The sequence below is a fragment of the Euleptes europaea genome, chromosome 17 (genome assembly GCF_029931775.1).
Source record: "Euleptes europaea isolate rEulEur1 chromosome 17, rEulEur1.hap1, whole genome shotgun sequence".
Classification (NCBI taxonomy): Eukaryota; Metazoa; Chordata; class Lepidosauria; order Squamata; family Sphaerodactylidae; genus Euleptes; species Euleptes europaea.
This window is the reverse complement of record NC_079328.1, coordinates 2,592,340-2,614,024: the sequence shown is the minus strand read 5'-3', so window position 1 is coordinate 2,614,024 and position 21,685 is coordinate 2,592,340. Positions and strand designations below refer to the sequence as shown.

The window sequence follows — 21,685 nt, the reverse complement described above, 5'->3', positions numbered from 1 at the left end:
TTACAATTTATTCTTCAGCTGCCCATTTATGGATGCTTCTGATACAGCATTGACCAGATCCTGTCGGTCATCTTGCTTCTTCACACAGTGTTGGATGGTCTTGTAGATAGCAAATCCAGGGATCATCAAGCTTGGCACACCGGCCACAATGACGATGATGACATAAACCCAGCTGGGATAGGTCATTGCCTTCGACTTGGGGAACAGATCCTGTGGGGAGGAAGAAGCACATTTTGTCAGGCACCGGCCTGGTACTCAGCGGTTATGCCAGGTGCTGTTACAAGGTCAAATCTGTTTTTCAGATCTGAGGTTGTTGTGTCTGTTTCTACTCTGGGAAAAGTATGTGTTATCGGGGTTGCTGTAGCAACCAGTGATCATCCAGAATATTCCCTTACTTTTATCCTCTATACCCTTATATAGTTTTATCCTCTATACTCTTCCGGCACCTAAGCGTGGCAAAGAAGATGGAAATCTACAGAATCCCAATAAGAAGTGCCGAAGCAGCAGTCATTTTTCAGTTGTATTGAAGGGAGCACTGGAGTTCTTCACTGACTTCTGTTAAAATTAGCAGAGACACCAATGCAATCCTGTGCAGAGTTACTCCAGTCTAAACCCACTGAAATCAGTGCACTCAGATTGGAGCAGCTCTGCCTAGGATTGCACAGATAGACACATTTTGGTAAAAGAGATCTTCCCTGCCTGTATATGACATTCCCTAACAATGCACATACACAGTGAAATGTTGAGTTCTCTTGTAGCCTGTCTTCTCAGTTCAGGTAAGGCATTAGAGAGGCCAACAAATCTGCCCAGTGAGTCTCATGAACAGAGGCGTGTATTACAATCCATCCCAGAATCCTCAGGATTCCTTAGTAAACAAGACAATATGGGAAGTATTCCCTGAAGGTAGAAAGTTTAAAACTGCTGGCTTTTATCTAGCCACTCTGCACAGCCTAATTGAAAGCATCCCCCCAACCAAAAAGTTTTCCTATAATTGAGTTGTCTTCTCATTGGAGGAAACCTCCTTAGTCTGGAGAAAGGCTTCCAGGTGAACTGAGCACCCTGGTAGGACAATGATCAATCTAATAAAGGGATACAGCAAAGCTAAAGAACTATATAATTCTCCCCAGGTAATGGTATTTATGTGAAAGGAGCACAACTAAAAACTTCCTTAAGAGCCAGCGTGGTGTAGTGGTTACGAGCGGTGGTTTGGAGCAATGGACTCTGATCTGGAGAACCAGGTTTGACTCCCCACTCCTATACACTAATTGAGCTGGGTGACCTTGGAGCTCCTACACACGAATGTAGCTGGGTGACCTCTCAGCCCCACCTACCTCACAGAGTGTCTGTTGTGGGGAGGGCAAGGGAAGGTGATTGTAAGCCGGTTTGATTCTTCCTTAAGCGGTAGAGAAAGGTGGCATACCAAAACCAACTTTTCTTCTTCTTCTTCTTCATTCCAAGAAAGGACTGATTCCCTCAAAGGAAGACATGGGGCCACCATTTGCATTTACTACATGGGGTGCATTATCTCTATAGGAATTTAACATGTTAAATAGCAGCAATTGTATTACTATGATGCAGCAACTGAGGCACAGGAACAGGGCCACAAACTGATCTCCAAAACCCAGATGTTACTAAATAATCTAAAATTCTGTAACATGTTCTTTTCTGTTTGGCATAATCAGACATGGGCTGCCTTCTGAATTAATAAAAAAATAATGAGTTGTTGCTGTGAGAAGGAGCTTGAGAAGTCTTGGGCTCATACGCTTCCATTCTGTCCATCAGCTTCCCTTCCGTCCATCCGCACACAGTTCAGCAATATCCACATTTTCCCCAGACTGGAGGAAATGACAAACTATAATTTGCTCTCTTGTCCACAAATCACAATTACAAACCAAGCCCAAGGACCTGAGGCTCATTCCCATGTTGTATCAGAATGTAGCCAAGTTCTCAAAGCAGTTGATGAAAAACCCAAGTTCAGGTTGTTCAGAGGCCTTGTGAGAGCAGAAGCATAAGGAGGTGGTAGAAAGTGTTGCCAAGATGTAATTTACTTATGGCAACCCCTCATGTGCTTTTCAAGGCAAGAGACATCCAGAGGTGGTTTGCCATCTGTGTAGAGACCCAGGACTTCCTTGGTGGTCTCCCATCCAAGTACTAACCAGGGCTGACCCAGCTTAGCTTCTGAGATCAGGCTAGCTTCAGCCATCCAAGTCAGAGCAAGCAGAAGAAGAGATGCCAGCGTGGTGTGGTGGTTAACAGCAGTGGTTTGGAGCGGTGGATTCTGATCTGGAGAACCGGGTTTGATTCCTCATTCCTCCACATGAGCGGCAGAGGTTAATCTGGTGAACTGGATTTGTTTTCCCACTCCTACACATGAAGCCAGCTGGGTGACCTTGGGCTCTCTCACAGGGTGTCTGTTGTGGGGAGGGGAAGGTGATTGTAAGCCGGTTTGATTCTGCCTTAAGTGGTAGAGTGTCAGACAGGGCTTCTGACAGCTCCGTCCTCAAACAAGATGGTTTTCCCGCAAACAAAATGGAGTTCTCCGTGCACTCCTTCCCCCCCGTTTTGCACACGAGCTCCGGCCAGAGATTTACAATTGTATTGGGACCCGCCCATGTAAATCTTCGATATGATATCGGGTCCCGTGCACAAAGCTGAGAGCTCGGCCATCTTCTCCACTGATTGTTCATGATTGTTTCTGTTTCAGTTTTACTTAAGTCGTTACCCGCAGGAAACAACTACATTGTCTCTTTGTTCCTGTAACCCTATTGTATCAGCCCTATAAATGTATCCACACTCCCCCTGTCATGTATTCCAACCTTGCACGTCTTTTACTGAAATCACTGACTTCTGGAATAAATCTTTGAATCACTGCTCTGCCTGGATTGAAGGTCTATTGCCTGAAACGCTGTGTATTTGCTGAAGCCTGACATTAGGTTGGAATCCATCTTTTTTATTTTCTACTAGTTAGTTCTTGGGAAAGATGTTCCCCAGTTCAAAACGATCCGCCGAACTGATCCGGCGGTACGAACGCCTCTGCCTGTTGGAACAGCAGGGAGCGGTTCTGCCCTGGGAGGAAGCAGCCCCGAGAGGAGCAGATCCAAGCCGGGAGGAAGTAACCCTGGGATGGTGCCCCGCAGAACTTGCAGAGGGGGCACCGCGGATCGCCGGACAGTACGTCCACCAATCAACCACGGGGCCAAACTTCGATCTCCTATATCGAGGCCCGCTGGAGGACCTGTACTCCAGGGACGAGGAACCGCTCCGAGGCCGAGCTGCAGTCACCTCAACCCCGTGCCGAGAAGAGGAACGCTGTCTTCTGCAGGAGCAGAACCACGACCTGACTTGACAGAACCGGGAGCTTCAGGACCAGCTGGGGATCCTAAAGAGGGAGATGACAGCGCTAGCAGGGACGGTGCGAGGACTCCAATCGTCCATCGTCTCTACGACCTCCCCCCCGTTCATCCTCCACGCACAGCCCCCCGGGACCTGAGGATCTCCTTTGATGGAACCTGCGCCCTGTTATCCCACTTCTTACTACAACTTTCTGGCTTCATGAAGGACCAGGGTGAGACTTTCCCCTCCGAAGAAGCGCGAGTTCGGTACGCCATCGGACTTCTGGAGAAGGAGGCGGTGGAGTGGGCAGTAACAGCAATGGAAGTTAATCCTGGACTTTTGCGCTCCCTCAATGGTTTCCTGGAAGCCCTGCACCGCAGGTTTGAGGATCCACACCGGGTGGAGAGGGCCAAGATCGCCATGCGCAAATTGAGGCAAGGGTCCCATACAGTACTGGAATATGCCCAAGATTTCCAGTCCCTGGCGTGCAAAGTAAGGGAGTGGAGCGAGGCCACCAAGGTCCAACACTTTCGAGAGGGACTGCAATGGGAAGTGTTGGAGGGCTGCCTGACTCTGGGCGACCCTGAAACAGAGGAGGGCTGGATCCGGCTGACAGGGCAAGTGAAGCACAGTAAGCTTACCTTGCAGTTTGCCAAGGATCGCCCAGGGAGGGAACCCCCCCCCCCCGAGGCCCAGCCGGGGGAATGCTGCGGCAGGGGCGCACCATGGCGAGGGGAACCAAGGCAGGTTCTCGGAAGTGAAGGCGCATCGTTTCAAAGAGGGGGCCTGCTTGCGTTGCCGGAGAATGGGACACTTCGCGGCCAAATGTACAAACGGATCCCCTGGACAGACGGCAGACAGAGCGATCCCGACCGACCCCCGAGTTCCGGACCGAAGGAGAGCAGAGGGAACACCCACCCAGCGCAGCAGCTCTAAGCGCAGACCTGTAGCCTACGCCATGTGAATATCGCTGCTGCTCCGGAGAAGCCTCACTGGCAAAAAACGAAGAAAGCTTCCTGTGACTGAACCGGCACAGGAGGCTACCTTGCAAGACAACGAGCCGGTTCCGACCTGGGTGAGTGACCAGGGAGAGACTCTACTGGTGCCAGTGGCATTAAAGAATCCCCGGGGAGGGGATCCAATTGCAGTAGTGGGCATTTTGGACTCTGGCTGCTCCAGGACTTTAATAGACCAGGGTGTATTTGACCGACTGCAGTTGGGGGCTGTGGAGTTGGATCAGCCCTTGCACTTCTGCCAGATGGACAGGAGCGACCTACAGGGGGGCCCCGTTCATTTGCGCTCCAACCCAGTATTGTTGGGGTGGGTGATCACTGGGAGCAGATCAGCCTTACCATTGCTCCTGGGATCGCTTACCCAGTGGTTCTGGGAAGCAACTGGCTGGCGGGTCACAACCCCAGCATTGACTGGACGCAGCGTCAAATAATATTTGAGTCTCCACAATGCCGGTGGCATTGCCGGGAGGACATGCCCGATGGGGGGAGGGTGACTGCCGTGACAGTGACCCCTGTGACACTACCCCAGGAGTATCAGGACTTTATGGACGTATTTGAGGGGAAGGTCTGTAACTTACTACCCTCTCACCGCACTACGGACTGTGCCATGGAGCTCACTGCGGACATGAAGCCCTCCAAGGCCCGGGTTTACCCCATGAGCCCCCTGGAAAAGACTGTGTTGTGGGAGTTTCTGGACAAGAATCTGGCTAGGGGGTTCATCCGTCCGTCCAAGGCTGCATTTTCCTCACCCTGCTTCTTTGTAAAGAAGAAGGAGACTTCGGACCTCCGGTTGTGTGTAGACTACAGGGGTCTCAATGCAGTGACTGAAAAGAATGCGAATCCCATCCCCCTTATCCCTGACCTCCTCAGTCAGTTACAGGAAGGCAGGGTATTTTCGAAACTGGACCTGGCGGAAGGCTATTACCGGGTCCGGATTAAGGAGGGGAATGAGGCGAAGACAGCCTTCTCATGTTGTTTTGGTCTGTTTGAGTTTAACGTGATGCCGTTCGGGTTGTCTGGAGCTCCGTCCTGCTTCATGCAACTCATCAATGAAATTTTACATGATTTATTGTTTCGGGGGGTTGGGGTACAACAAGGTTTATCGTCAGCCTATCACCCCCAGACGGATGGGCAGACGGAGAGGGTGAATGCGGTCGTTGAATGCTACTTGCGTTGCTTCACCAATTATCACCAGGATAATTGGGTCGATCTGTTGCCCCTGGCGGAGTATGCCTATAACAACTCTGTGCACTCTGCTACTGGACAGAGCCCCTTTAAGACTGTCTATGGGATGGAATTCGACCCTTTGGGGGCGGTTCCCCTCCTGCCGGGAGGCGACCCTTCGGAGGTATCTGCTTGGTCTAACACCGTCAGAAATACTTGGCCGGGACTTGTTAAACAGTTGGACCAGGCTAAAGAACGGTACAAGGCGAAGGCTGACAAACACAGAGCGCCTCAGTGGGATCTTGTGGTTGGGGAAAAGGTGTACCTTTCCACCAAGAACTTAAAGTCCCTGCGTCCTTGTAGAAAACTTTGCCAAAAGTATGTGGGTCCGTTTACTATATCCCGAGTAATCAATGAGGTCACTGCTGAACTGGACCTCCCCAAGACTCTGCAGGGGTGCACCCCGTGTTTCATGTTAGCCTCCTGAAACCCTTTTGCTCCCGCCCCTGATTGGCACCCCGAACCCCCAGAGGCAACACCTATCATGGTGCAGGGGGAACAGCATTTTGAAATTTCTAGGGTCCTGGGCTCCAGGCTGCGGAGGGGTCTGCTGGAGTACAGGGTACACTGGAAACATTTGAACTCGAGTCACGATGAGTGGGTTGCGGCAGAACACGTGAACGCTCCCTCTCTGATCACCGAGTTCCATCGGAGTTGTCCCGACAAGCCTGGAAACCCGGGGAGGGGGCCTTTGGAGAGACGGAATGTCAGATAGGGCTTCTGACAGCTCCGTCCTCAAACAAGATGGTTTCCCCGCAAACAAAATGCAGTTCTCCGTGCACTCCTTCCCCCCCCCCCATTTTGCACACGTGCTCTGGCCAGAGATTTACAATTGTATTGGGACCCACCCGTGTAAATCTTCGATCTGATATCGGGTCCAGCGCACAAAGCCGAGAGCTCAGCCATCTCCTCCACTGATTGTTCATGATTGTTTCTGTTTCAGTTTTACTTAAGTCGTTACCGGCAGGAAACGACTACATTGTCTCTTTGTTCCTGTAACCCTATTGTATCAGCCCTATAAATGTATCCACACTCCCCATGTCATGTATTCCAACCTTGCGCATCTCTTACTGAAATCACTGACTTCTGGAATAAATCTTTGAATCACTGCTCTGCCTGGATTGAAGGTCTATTGCCTGAAACGCTGTGTATTTGCTGAAGCCTGACGTAGAGAAAGTCAGTGTATAAAAATCAACTCTTCTTCTTATTGGTAACCTAACACAGCAAGGAGCATTCAACCATGGAACAGTGAAGGGGGAAGTTAGAAACATGTTGCTATGAAGTGGACAAAATCTGCCAGCAAATGGTTTTGGAAAACATCTCCCAATATAACTCACTGGAAAATAGCAGGCATGGCCTATATGAACTTGGAAATTCAACACATGAGTTTGCAACCATTAACATTCTTAACACACTAGTATTAGTGTCCCAAAATTTAGTTTGTAACATTCTATAGGGCAAGGTCCTATGTGGAAATGATGACAGGGAGTCTGCCCCAGGTATAGGAATCATTTAATGTTGATGCACAGCTGTATATACTCAAATGGTTTAAAATCCTTTTGCAGGGAAGACAAGCCTTAGCAAGGGAATAACCATTCAGCTGTTCCTTTCAACTTGGAGCTGCATTTTAATTAATTTATTTGAATTATTTATTTAGATTTATTTATACCCCACTTTTTTCCTCAGTTGGGGACCCAAAGTGCCTTTACCACATCCTCTCCTCTTCCATTTTATCCTCACAACAACCACCCTGCGAGGTAAGTTAGGCAAAGGATCCATCTACACATCACAAAGTCCTAGTGTTCATTGGGCAACAACACAAGGACTTTGTCTCTACACCTAGATGGGAGTCCTGTGTTTCCCGAATGCACCCCGACTCTTTTCTGTTTGCGAACACAGCACGCAGGGAGAAGCAGCTTTTGCATCCCCTCTCCCCACACTGCTTTCACAACCACAAGCCATGCCATGGAGCTGGTATTGGCTCTGTTGCGAAACTTACTGGTAGTCATGTAAGCAATGTGATTTTCTTAAACTTTTGGGAGGAGTAAAACTCCCATTGCACGTATGATGCAAAGTGCTCGTGTTGTTCCCCAACAAGCACAAGGGATTCATCATGTGTAGGAGCAGCCGAAGAGAGAGTGAGTGTCCCCAGGTCACCCAGCAAGCTTCCACAGCAGAGTGGGGGGTTGAACCTGGGTCTCCCAGATCCTAGCCCAACACTCCAACTTCCCTGTGGATAACATTTTGTGTTGTTTGAATGTTGAGAGCCCTAACAAATGCTTCAGCAAGTGCCCCCCCTTCACACCCACCAAAAGAGTTTCAGTGGCAGGTTGGACAAGAAAGGTCTTGACTAGACAAGTATGAGGGAGAAGTTAACAAAACAATCTGGAATGTGCTTTTTTGACCACGTGTACTTACATACATTGGATCCCAAACGATGTATTCTAATTTTTCATTCACTTTCACCACAAAATAAAAGAAGAAGATAACCAACATGATGATGGGACTGATAAATCTCCAGGTGGCCTGCCAGAAAATGTTGGGTTTATGTCCAATCATGAATTTAATATCATCGTTAAATCTGGTAATAAAGAGAAAGAAAAGACAGGATTCTTGCTGTGAACAGATTTGCAGCTGGTTCACACTGACATATTATTCATCTTGCGATCCCAGCCTAGCAGGATGGAGAGGCAATCTTGTTCTTTAAGAATGCCTACTCGAGAGTAAGCTTAGCACCTGCCAGAGGCTTCTGGCAAGCCTAAGAAACTTAGAATGTAGAAAGGATTAATTGTTTTATCTCCCAGTGAACCCTACCCTTGAGTTTAATCTAGTAAAGATTGTTTTTAAACCAAGACAGACGTCTTGTGTCTTCTGTGTGTGTGTATGACTGATCTTAATGACAATAAGCCATGATCAACGATCTCATCCCTCCTAATGGTAGCAGAATTAATAATTAACAGTCCTCAGAAACTTATCAGCTCTTACAACAGAGCTTTCCTCTGATGGAAGGGTCTTTAATCAGAAGAAGCATTTTCACCAGTGGAAGAGGCATGTTTCCTTGCTTTAGTGGAAGCAGAACCAAACCTTTGGATCCAACTCAATGACTGTTGGAATGGCTGCTGTGTCTGCACTGGACACACTACACCATCCCTTCTACGGTGTAAGTAAAAACCCAACTTTTTAAAAAAATGTACACACTCTTCTATCAGTCAAGGGTAACATCAGCTCCAAGCTGTGAGGTTCTCCAGCCAACCTCGGCAATCCCAAAAAGCAGGTAAATGTTTATTCAGGAGCCGCAGGATACAGCATAAGCAATCCACAGTTTCAAAGCTGCTAATGGCGGGGCAAACTACAAAGCATAACTTTAAGCATGAAGTCATCCCAGGTGCAAAGCGAAGCGGCCTGGGAACCACAAGATAACAGTGCCTAGCAGGGAGCAGGGAGTGAGCAAACCATAACACAGAAGGTGCCTGCTAGAGACTCAAGGTCAGAACAGGGGGGAGAGGAAGGGAGGGGAAACAGCCTGAACAGAGAATCAAAACCAAAGAATAACATAAGAACAGGAATGGGCCTAACTCATGTCAAGAGCCTGTCAGGACAGCATAACTCCTGACCGCTTGAACCCATTAGAAACACTTGAACAGAATCAAGCATGACCCATGGCATGCCTCTCACACAAGCAGCACTTGTTCAAGATGGCCACCCATATCACTCTATATCATCTTGAAACGTTCTTGCTTCTTTAAAAGTATCCCAAAGCTTGTGGGGACACATTTCTTCCTGCAATGTTCTATCAAGGATGTGGCTTGCAAATTCTATATGGTAAATTACCAATGGAATCCTTTATCCATTTATGTGAAAAAATACTTCTTGTTTTGGTACTGAACCAAACTAGTAGTTTTCCGCAATTGCAAAACACACACACGAGCACCATCGCCACCGTATATGTATGCTAAATTAAAAATATCTAAGTCAGGAATGGGCAGAGGGCAGATTGTGGTCCCTGAACCCATTTCTGGTGGGCAGCTTCTGCATGGGGCCCCAAGCACAGCCAAGCCCCAGGCCATTCTGTGCGAGCCTCAGGGGCCGCTCGACTGCAGTCAGCCCACCTCTGAGTTTTCCTTGGGTGCACCACAACATGCACTAAATGCCCCCAACTTGAGAACAGTTTCAATTTCTTACCTGTCTATCCCATATATGTAGACAACGGAAAACATCTCAAAGAAAGCGATTATCAGCAAAGGGATGGATCCAGCAAAATTATCAAACAGAGCAAGCCAGTAGTTTCCTGACCTCAGCACAAAAATGATGGAAATCAAAAAAGACCCTATACAAATCAGACCTAGAAACAAACAGCACATTATGATTGTGTTATTTTCGATAACATGTAAACCGGAAATTACCTAGTCAGCAATGCTGGCAGTAGGTCAAACACTTCACATCTACTAGGCATGACTGGTTGTTGTGCATATAGAATTCCAAGACATTGCAGCTCAACAGAGGGCTTTCCCCCCAGGTTCATGACAAGTTATTCTTTGCCTGGAGCAGGCTCACAATCTACCACCCCCTATCCAAAACTGGCATAGGGCCATCCCACTGAAAAAGAAAATGACCACATTCTGTTGGGCAAAAGGCAGCCTGGCTGTGGTCCATAGCCTTGGACCATCTCCTCCCCTGACCAGGAGGATGAGTATTCAGTGGCTGGGAGTTCTTCATTGGGTGGTGTCCTACCTCAGGGTGAAAGGAGTTTCTCTAGACTAAGGAGCCTTCCTTCAGCCTAAGGACACGTCCTCCATACCAAGTGGCTCATCCTCCCACAGAAACAGCCTCCTTAGGCTGGAGGGAGGCTTCAAACTTTGTTTGGTGGAGTAGTAAGGTACAGGCCACGGACAGCCCGGGACCAATGAAGAGCTGCAATAATGCCAATCTGTTTGGCCCACAGTCCTCATTCATTTTTTATTTTATTTTACTTTTTGGATTTATATCCTGCTCTATTCCTGCCAAAACAGGGCTCAGAGTGGGTTACATCATCATAAAACACAACATATCTCATAACATACATATTAATAATTTAGAACATAAAAACTTCTGATTCTAACCAATGCTAAAACCCAATGACGCCATTCCTGTGACAGACTGGTTAGCAGCCAGCCTAGAGGGAAGGCAATCAGGGATCCCCTACCAGGGCAAAAAGACTGAAATTTGATAGGTAAGGGGAAACAAACGTGGTGAGGACCACAAAACTGCACACACAGGTAGCCCCAGTCCAGGCTGGAGTCACACAAGAAGGGAGGGGGCGGAATCCTTGAATCCCTGCTTGGCTTTGCTAATCAATACCAGGCTCCCTGTGCTCTTATAATCATGGCTTCCATCAGGGGGACAGAGGGGAAGTCTGATCCCCTCTTCATGTAGCCCCCATCTGAATCATAACTGTGCATGCAATTTACCTTTCACAGACAGTTGGGAGAGCCGTGATCTTTGTTGCATCTGTTTTGATCTACCGCTCATTGCTGTTTGCCATCTTAAAAACATGCTTGGTATTGGGGAAAATATTACTTATGAGTGGATCCAGACAGCTCTTTCACCCAATCTCATCTAATTCCACCCTTCTCCACACCTCCCATCACATATGGCTTTTATCCACATAAGTCCCAGGATCCCCAGCATACCTTTTCAGGGGAGGTCAAAGCACCCCCCTTCACTAGTGGAAAAGTTCGTTGGAACCAACTCATAATTTAACATCATTTTAATAACAGCCAATAGATCACATCACTTTTGATGTACCTTTTACCATGTTATTCCTGTCTTCACTATACTGTTTCACTGACCTGTAACAAGTTCCTTAGGCCATTTTTTGGGTATTACGTTGAGTTCTTGCAAGGGTACAAGAACGCCTTCCATGTTTCCAAACATGGACGATAAACCTAAGCAGAACAGCATGATAAAGAAGAGGATGGACCACAAAGGCGAGACAGGCATTTTGGTGATGGCTTCAGTGAAGACAATAAATGCCAAGCCCGTTCCTTCAACGCCCTGCAGAAGATAACAACCGGTGTAATAATAAAATGTACAAAGTATTGATCATTTTAAAATGTACCTCTTCCCCTAGCCTCCCACCAGGCCCTGAACTACAGGACCAAAGATGGCCGAGTTCTTAAGCCAATAGGTTGTATCATCTACCTTCCTAGTTAACATTAACCGTAGTGAATGTTTGTGCCAATATAATGCCAGCATTTGGTAAAGGCTGGGAGGGAAAGGTTTGGGACTGCGCACTAGAGAGAGAGAAGAATCTTGAGGATGCTGCTTCTCTTAACCACAGGTCACACACGTTACATCTACACTAACCCCTTAAGTGTCAAAAATGAAAAACAACTTCATGGGCGAACCTGAAATACAAGCATTTAAAAATATAATTCCTTCCTCCCATGAGACTTGTGGTCATCTCACCATCTTTTAGATTGGCTGCCCCTGCCAAGGGGCTTATTACATAGTGGTCTTCAAACTGAGGAATCAATTACCTGCTGAAGAGCCTCAGATGCTTGGCCACTTTAAATAGACTTTGAAGAATGATGAGAGCTTTTGAACCCATTATAAAGTCCTTGATTTTCTTGGTGGACCATGAGGACTTTGTGTCAGACATTCAGTGGGTGTTCTGTGCCTCCCAGGTGCACCCTGGCCCTTTCCCCTGCTCTTGACCACAGTGTGCGGGGAGAAGCAGCTTCAGCCTCTCTGTGGCGACATGTTCACATCTTGACACTGCCCCTTGGATCTTCGACTGGCTCCACTGCAAAAAACTATGCGCAGCCACGTGAGGAATGTGATTTTGCAAAGGAGCCAACAGTGACTCCACGGGGCAGTCTGAGGACATGAAAAGGACATGGGGTGGGGAGGCTGAAACCCCTTCTTCTCATGCACTGTGGTCACAAGCAGAAAGGGGCTGGCCGGCACCTTGGAGGCACAGAGCCTCCCGGCACGTCTGCAATGACCTTCCCTGTGTTGTTCATCAACAAACATGAAGAGTCTGCAACGCAGTGAGACCCCTTTTTTCACACGGGCTTTTCCCTCTGAGTTTTAGTTAATTCTATTCATAGTGGAAGACAAAAGAATTCCCAATGGGGCAACTAATAGTTATTCATGATTTAATTTTTAAGTTTTATTGATTTTTATTTTTTTTAGAATTTTATATTTAAAGGCAAAGTGCAGATTTGCTAAATAAATACATAAACCACAGAGGAAGGAAGTGCACAAGGTCTGAGAACTTCTTGGTCCATTCTCATTGCAAACAAAACTGTTGTTTGTTTTTGACATCTGAATGTTATAGGGTTGGATCCTACATGAGTGAGCAGAAGGAGTTCATAGATTCATAGAGTTGGAAGGGGCCATACAGGCCACCTAGTCCAACCCCCTGCTCAATGCAGGATCAGCCTAGAGCATCCCTGACAAGTATTCGTCCAGCCTCTGCTTAAAGACTGTCAGTGAGGGGAAGCTCACCACAGCCCGAGGTAGCCGATTCCACTGTCGAACTACTCTCACTGTAAAAAAAAATTTCCCCTAATATACCTTCCTGCCCATAATGTCTACCCATTATTAAGAACATAAGAAAAGCCCTGCTGGATCAGATCAAGGCCCATCAAGACTAGAAGTCTGTTCACACAGTGGCCAACCAGGTGCATCCTTGTGAGTCTTATCCTCTATTATTGCCAGTAATAATACTTGCAAGTAATAATACCTGCTGCCAACAGGAACAGCTCCCTGCCCTCCTCTAAGCGACAGCCCTTGGAATACTTCAAGTGAGCCATCACGTCCCCCCTCCACCGCCTCTTCTCCAGACTGAGCGTTCCCAACTCCCTCAGCCTTTCCTCGTAGGGCTCCTTGGTCTCCAGGCCCCTGGTCCTCCTTGTCGCTCTCCTCGGCACCCGCTCACGACAGTGACTCTTTCCTGTCCTTTCCTTCCCCCTGCCACCCCCTGTGATCCCCCAAAAGACAACACTGAAGGTCAACCCCTCTCCTCCTTGCATGAGCAGAACAACCTTGGAGTGCCCAACTCATCTGCAGAGTGACGCCCGTTTAGGATCGCTGATTTCATTTATTTCGACAGTCTTAGACTTTGGGGAGAGCGAGATGTCTGCTAGCACAGGAGCAAGGGGTGGAGTTCCCACTTCTTATTGCAGACCCACAAGCCCTGTGGCATTGAGTGCAGGAGGGTCCCCTCAGCCCCCAGCACTGTCTTTGCAGGCGGGTCATGGGGGTGGGGAGATCAGACTCCACAAGTTCCTCATGCTCACAAACAGCAGCAGGATCTCACCCACATAATTCTACTAGATGTTCCTTTTTCATTGTTGCCTTGTGTGTGTGTGTGTGTGTGTGTGTGTGTGTGTGTGTGTGTGTAAAGTGCCTTCAAGTGGCAACCCCTTTTGGGGTTTTCATGGCAAGAGACTAACAGAGATGGTTTGCCAGTGCCTTCCTCTGCACAGCAACTCTGGTATTCCTTGGTGGTCCCCCATTCAAATACTAACCAGGGCTGACCCTGCTTAGCTTACATCAGATAAAAATGTGTCCAGGTTGCAAGTTTGAAATTTAAGGGTTGCAAAGGTTGCTGGATACATCGAGTTACACCAGGCTTGCACGGCTTCAAAATTTCCTTCCGTTATGTTACCTTCTGGAAAATCAAATGCATTTGTCAGGGTGAGGATGTTTCTGCAAAGGGAAAGAAACAAAAACAGTTAACAAGAATGCCCGCCTACAGGCCTCCTTAGTTTTATTTATTCTCATTAGGGACATTTGCAGCATTAAGGCCATGGATCAATTTGTCCCTGCCCACATGAATTTCAAATGTGGCACAGGGAATTATTGGTCTGCTTGTAGAGGATCCAGACAATGAAGAGAGGGTGACAGGCAGTGATTTATTCAAGCTGTGCTCTCTGCCTCACAGACAGGATGGATATGGTTAATCAGCAAATACCTTGAGATATCAGACATGATGGGGGGGGGGCGTGTCCAGAACAGGCCGTCATCTGCCTTGTGGCTGAGTAAGCTGGGAAGGAGAGCCCTGGGCTCTGAGCAGCATTTTTTGAACCTGGGCACATAGTGATCGCGCAGGCTGGGGCACACAAGGCTAGCAGAAGCGCCAGGCAACTTGGGAGCCAGGATGGAGCTGCCAAAAGGCACCTGTGCTGTACAGCTAGAGCAGCCTGCCCCCCAAAATGGTCAGCCTATTTGAATCAGCAATGGCACAGATCAGCCATTTATTAAGAGATAAATAAAAACTAGTTGAACCCACACGGGGGGAGGGGGGTGCCAGGGCAAAAATGAAGCGCACATTGTGTCTTCTCTGTTATGAAAGTGTCTAACTAGGATGTTCATTGGTCCAAATCCAAGGAGTGAATAGATTTGGCCATCACAAATGTCCGCTAGCAGAAGATGCGGGGGGGGGGGGGGAGGCTGACTGGAACACCTCAAATCAGTCAAAAGGGAGGGGCACAGCTTGCTCCGGAGGGCTAACTCCAAAGAGAACAGACTGCAATAAAGCAGAGGCCTTGTAAAACTCAAGCTCCTGTATCACACACGGGGGCAAAGGTGCCAGGGGCTGAATGCTCATTGCTGGCCGTGAGGCTCTCCCTGCTACCCCAGGCCAAAAAAGAGGTTTGCCATCGCCAGCTGCAGAGTCCACCCCTTAGAGCAGAGAGTTGATTCCATGAATCCATAGACTTATAATTGTCAGTGCAACTGGGGGACAGGGAGATTATGTTCATGATGAAAAAAATAACAACTGTCAGAAATTTATTAAGTGGAAAAACAACTTACTGGCTAACACAATCATCATATCTCTCCGTTGCTCTGAACCCAATGATTGAGTATATGACGGTGGCGGAATAGATGGAGGTGAAGCCGTTGATCACCGAGATAATCACAGCATCCCTCTCACAATTATTGCTGCAAACCGAAATACCAAAACAGGTGAATTCCAAAGATTTCAACTTTTAAATCTTAAAACTTTATTCCCAATCAAAATTTGCACGAGGACATGCGTTCAGTGGTACATCAACATTGGTTTTGAAAAGTCCTGGGTAGCGTGAGCAATGTGTCTAGTGCATGCCACCCAGTGCTGAAGACCAAGATGGGGGAAAGCTCTCATCCTTCCATCATAACAAAATGACTTTATGTGTAGTCAAGAGGGCCAGCATGGTTAGGGTTGCCAACCTCCAGGTAGGGGCTGGAGATCTCCTGCTATTACAACTGATCTCCAGCCGATAGAGATCAGCTCACCTGGAGAAAATGGCCGCTTTGGCAATTGGGTGGCATTGAAGTCCCTCCCCTCCCCAAACCCCGCCCTCCACAGGCTCTGCCCCAAAAATCTCCCACCTGCGGTGAAGAGGGACCTGGTAACCCTAAGCATGGTGTAATGGTAAAGAGCTGGGGACTCTAATCTGGAGGACCAGGTTCGATTCCCCACTCCTCCACATGAAGCTGGCTGGGTGACCTTAAGCCAGTCACAGTTCTCTCTGAACTGTAACAGCCCCACCTACCTCACAAGCCGCCTGTTCTGGGGGGAAGGAAATTATAAGCCACTCTGAGACTCCTTACAGTTGAGAAAAAGTGGGATATAAAAAGAGACTCCTGTTCTTGTCTAGGCCTCCATTTTAAGCTACTTTGTTTAGCTCTTCACATTTCCTTTTACTCAAGACAATAATTCCAGAGGAGCAGTCATGTAAATCTGATACAGCAGGTCTTGTGCTACCTTCAGGAAGTCTACTTTTTCAGGTTCTAGTTCACAAAAGCTTAAGCTGGAATGAAATTTCATTAGGCCCCTGTTGAAATATTAAGACACTAACTGGATATGTAATTTGGTTTATGGAGTCTTATTTGCAAGACATTTATTATCACAAACTGCAAAATGATGTGCTAAAATAGAGTTCAATATAGAAACTTACTGTATTGAATTATAACTAGAGAATGAGATGAGGCCACCAAAGGCAAGGGAGAATGAAAAGAATACTTGAGCGCCAGCATCTAGCCAGGTGGCTGCGTTGCTCAGTTCAGCAACCTGAATAATAGGGGGGAAAGTTGTTAATGTAGGTAACTTCACAGGCTAACAAAAGCAAATCATAGCAGAAGCTGCAACTCTGAGCAGGGAAGCAATTGGAACAGGGTGACTGCTTACATTGGGGGTGCACCAGAAAGCTTTCTGTACACAGCAGTTCAGAAACAAACCAGAAAAAGTCACAGCCTTCCTGAGAAGAACAGACTGGTGCCACTGCCCACCCCGACTGACAGGGGGTACTCTCAAAAGAGCCTGAAGTGCAGAATAAGGTTTGCATGCAGACTTTGGAAATGAGCATAGAGACAAAAATAGTAGAGCAATACATGCTTCTTGCTTTCCAGTTTGATTTGGGAACTTTATTGATCTCTGCCTAATCTGCTTGTTGGGCAGGGTTGGCAAAAAATAAAAAATAAAATCCAGTATAGTGAGTGGAAACAGCCATGATTGACAAGGCACACTGCAAACATGGTAGCCCAAGGGCACTACCATTCTGCATTATTGACAGTTAAGGGAAACTGCCCTGACCTGGCTGACCCAGGCTAGCTTGACCTTGTCAGATTGGGAAGCTAAGCCGGGTCAGTCCTGGTTAGTACTTGGATGGGAGACCACCAAGGAAGTTCCGGGGTTGCTACTAAAAGGCAGGCAGTGGCAAACCACCTCTGTCTGAGACAGCATGGTGTGGTGGTTAAGAGTGGCGGACTCTAATCTGGAGGACCTGGTTGGTTTCCCCACTCCTACACATGAAGCCAGCTGGGTGACCTTGGGCTAGTCACAGCTCTCTTTGAGCTCTCTCAGCCCCACCTACCTTACAGGGTGTCTGTTGTGAGGAGGGGAAGGGAAGGTGACTGTAAGCCGGTTTGATTCTTCCTTAAGTGGTAGAGAAAGTCTGCATATAAAAAACCAACTCTTCTTCTTCTCTTCAAAGGGAGACGTAGGCAGAATATCATTTCTTTAAACACTTTACACTGCCTCATACATAGTCAGACCACTGGTTCACTCTGTCCACTGTCATGCACTCAAACAAGGATCAGATTTCTCAAATTTCAGGTCTTTCTTAATTTTGCTACCTTATTTTTAACTCATGATGTCAGTAACAGGCTCTTCTGCACCCAAGCAAACTGAGCTGCAGCAGAACTCGGCAGCTCTGATGGGGATTACTGTGAAACGGGTTGAAACTGAAGAGCCCAAGCAGGTTTTGAGAGTTTGTTTAGCCCCTTTGGGTCAACTGACTGCTGAAAGAGCAGAGGTCATTTGTGTTGAGGTCATCCACCAATTAAGCCATCTGCATGGGGGAGGAGAAGGAACATGCCACTCTGCCCCCACATGAACCCACCCCAGGTAGCATATGAACAAAACACTCTTTCAAATCCTAAAACCTTTGAGTATCACAGGCTTATTGATACCCAGAAGAGAAATAGTATAAACAGCGCTGGAATCTTTCCTCTGGTTATGAATATCACAAACCTGGTTACAGTTACATAGGGTAGCCCTGTTGGTCTGCAGCAGAACATCTGGATTCGAGCCCAGGAGCTCACTAGACTAACTAGGTTTTTTGGGTATGAGCTTCCGAGAGCCAAGTTCTCTTTGTTGTATCTGACAAAGGGAGCTTTGACTCTCAAAAGCTCATTCCCCCAAAAAGTAGCATAAACACTATTGGAATCTTTCCTCTGGTTATGACTATCACAAATATTCTGTTAGGTATTTCAGTGAAAGGCAAAAGAATTCAGCTGACACTTACATTAGGTGTAAACAGATACACAATTCCACTGACTGATCCTTTCAGTGTCAAGCCACGGATCAGGAAAATGGTGAGCACGACATAAGGAAGGGTGGATGTTATGTACACTGCCTGGAGAAAGAATGCATGTAACTGAACAACCACAACCGACACAATCACCTCTTTTTGACCTCACTTCTCCTTTTCTTTTCTCCCCTTTGTAGACATTTACAGCGCCATCCTAAGCAGAGTTATATCCTTCTACATATGTTGGAGGTGGGCCCAGAAGGGGGCCAATTCTGCTGTTGGGTTGTTAGCTCCTCAAGGCAGAGGCCCACCTATTTGGTCTCAGTAGTTCTATATATAATGCAATGCTTACTCTGGACACTAGTCTAAGCTCAAATGAAACCATTGGAATTAGGGTGGAATAATTTGCCAAAGGGCTGCTCTCTTAAAACAATAGGATGAGCCAGTTTTTGCCCAGTGTCTTGGAGTATTCACATATCTCCAGTAATTTTCACAAATGCCCATTGAGCTACGTCATTCTTCTCATATTGCAGACTCCGTCGCTGCTGGTGCAGTGTAGGACCTGCTTCTATACTGTTTGGTCCAACACCAAACGGATACCAAATGACGTGGTTCCCTTCCACATCACCGTCACCTCTCTTGGGAAGCTAACAACATTGACCTTTCGCTGCAAACACATTCAACTGTGTCGAACTTATTGTATTCAAAGGTAATGATCCAATCTGAGCTGATCCTTTGGTCTGTTTATTTCATGCCGAGCGGCTGCAAATGCCAGCCAACATAAGAACATAAGAAAGGCCCTGCTGGATCAGACCAAGGCCCATCAAGTCCAGCAGTCTGTTCACACAGTAGCCAACCAGGTGCCTCTAGGAAGCCACAAACAAGACGACTGCAGCAGCACCATCCTGCCTGTGTTCCACCGCACCCAATATAATAGGCATGCTCCTCTGATACTAGAGAGAATAGGCATGCAACACGGCTAGTATCCATTCTAACTAATAGCCATGAATACCCCTCTCCTCCATTAATACGTCCCCTCTTAAAGCCCTCCAAGCTGGGAGCCATCACCACATCCTGGGGCAGGGAGTTCCACAATTTAACTATGCGTTGTGTGAAAAAATACTTCCTTTTATCTGTTTTGAATCTCTCACCCTCCAGCTTCAGCAGATGACCTCGCATTCTAGTATTATGGGAGAGGGAGAAAACCTTCTCCCTGTCCACTCTCTCCAAACCATGCATAATTTTATAGATAGCCAAACCACTTTACATTGGGTTTTCCCAAAACTCCACACGTGCAAAGACACTGCTGATTCAAACTGGTTGGTGGCCATCAGCACTACTTGGGACTACTTAGGCAAACTCTGACGAGTAGGATTTTATTGAAATTTGTGCTGACTGATTCCTATGATTTGTGAGTGACCTACTGGTCTATTTAAATAATAACCTGCTGAGCACACAGATGGGGGGACAGTAGAACACATTGGGGCTGTGTGAGAATGCGTGCTTAAAAAGCCAGTTGCGCTGTATTGCATGGTTAGTAAGGAACCCAGTGAAACAACCTGCTGAACACCCACTAGTAGATTGACAAATGGTAGAACCAATCGTCGAAAAATCAGGACTCCGTTCACAACCAGTGAACAAGATGTGAGATGAACCAGAGGGGGTTTCAGCATCCTGAAGGGACACGGGCAGGAGCCCCTTCATTTGCTTCTTCCATCTACATGTGACAGGGCAGGGTGAGGCTGGACCACAGTCTACACCCCTGCCTACGTATGATCTCAGCTTTGTTTCTGTTTTTTTGAATTGGCAATACAGACAAAGGAGCTCCCTGGTCACTCTGTGGTGTTCAGGACTCCTCAAGGCTCACAGGTGACTCTGGGGCACACATGGCCATTTAACAGTCTGGGGAAATTCCTAATGGGCTGTCCCCAAGGTGGCTTGTCCCTCCAGGTGGGGCCTGGAGATTTCCTGGGATTACAGCTGATCTCCAGGCTACAGAGATCAGTTGCCTTGGAAAAGATGGCTACTTTGGAGGGTGGATTCTATGGCATGACATCCCTCTGAGGTCCTCCCTTCCCCAAACTCCACCCCCCAGGTTCCACCCCCAAATCTACAGCAATTTCCCAACCCAGAATTGGCAGCCCTAGTTGTTGCCACCATGGGCAAGCAGAGCCAAGCCCCACCAGCCCCACCAGCAAGGAGCATTTTGCAGAGCCATTCCAGAAGTCTGGAAAGACAACATGAGAAGAAGGCCTCCCCCATCCCCCGAAAACAAGTACCTTTCCTGTGGTTTCAATGCCTCTGATTGTGCACACGTACAGCACTGCCCAGGCACACAGTAAACACAACAGGAGCCACCACTGGACCGTTCCAGAATCATCAATGGAACTGGTGATGTTTAACGTCTTCCGGTACCAAAAATAATCAACAGGAGAGCTCCTGGCACATTCGTCTGTGTAACCTGAAACCAAAGAGACGATCCTGTTAAGTCACAGTGAAGTTCAGGAGAAAACTTCTCTGTACAAGCCCCATTGAGATGGAAGAGTAATGCTCTGCTTGCCCATGGTGGCAACAACTAGGGCTGCCAATTCTGGGTTGGGAAATTGCTGTAGATTTGGGGGTGGAACCTGGGGGGTGGAGTTTGGGGAAGGGAGGACCTCAGAGGGATGTCATGCACAGCTTCTCATTGTTTCCCATAGAGCTTATGCAGGATAACTCCCTTCCTCTCCCATGATTATGTCACTACCTGATAGCAGCCTCCCCTTCTGAGGGGCATGGAATGGGTGCATCCATCAACACATTTAGCATTTTTGAGGTACACACAGACACACACTCCCACCACCACACCCTGATGTGGCAAGTACAAAGATTGGGATCACTGCTGTAAGTGGGGATTACAGGAACTAAAAATACCTTTTGATTCATCAGATGTTATAAGGACATAGCTTAAGTGCAGAATTCTAATGAGGAATTTTATTGAGTCTTGCAAGAACTTTGACAAGAAATACCTGATGACTCAGAATGGCAATAAATCATGTGAATGCACATTCCAGTTTACTTATTATGTGCAATTAAGAGATCAGAGAGAACAAGAAGTATCTGAAGGACACTTTTCTTTTTCAAAGGTAGCGCTTGTTCTCTGCAGAATCATGTAGTTACAATTATACAATAGCAATACTTTTTTGGTGGGAAGATTAATTGAAATAATTCAACATAGTGCCATATGGAAGCAACTCATAATCTTGGACTAACACTACAACAGAGTCAATGGTTGTTTTAATTGCCACTTTAAGGCTAATTCTGGACAAAGCCATTTTAAAAATCCCACTG

The 21,685-nt window shown here is 47.2% G+C and overlaps 1 protein-coding gene across 1 annotated transcript in view; it reads right to left on the bottom strand.

Moving 5' to 3' along the window:
* The window catches only part of SLC6A19 (solute carrier family 6 member 19), a 39,280-nt gene continuing 17,595 nt past the window's right edge, over positions 1-21,685 (bottom strand). The window contains exons 4-12 of the mRNA XM_056862502.1: positions 20,635-20,816; positions 18,350-18,460; positions 16,502-16,614; positions 15,375-15,503; positions 14,111-14,267; positions 11,399-11,603; positions 9,753-9,912; positions 7,989-8,151; positions 1-210 (exon numbers count right to left, since the gene is read on the bottom strand). Coding sequence (XP_056718480.1) covers positions 1-210; positions 7,989-8,151; positions 9,753-9,912; positions 11,399-11,603; positions 14,111-14,267; positions 15,375-15,503; positions 16,502-16,614; positions 18,350-18,460; positions 20,635-20,816 — 1,430 coding nt within the window. The remainder of the gene's footprint in view (positions 211-7,988; positions 8,152-9,752; positions 9,913-11,398; positions 11,604-14,110; positions 14,268-15,374; positions 15,504-16,501; positions 16,615-18,349; positions 18,461-20,634; positions 20,817-21,685) is intronic.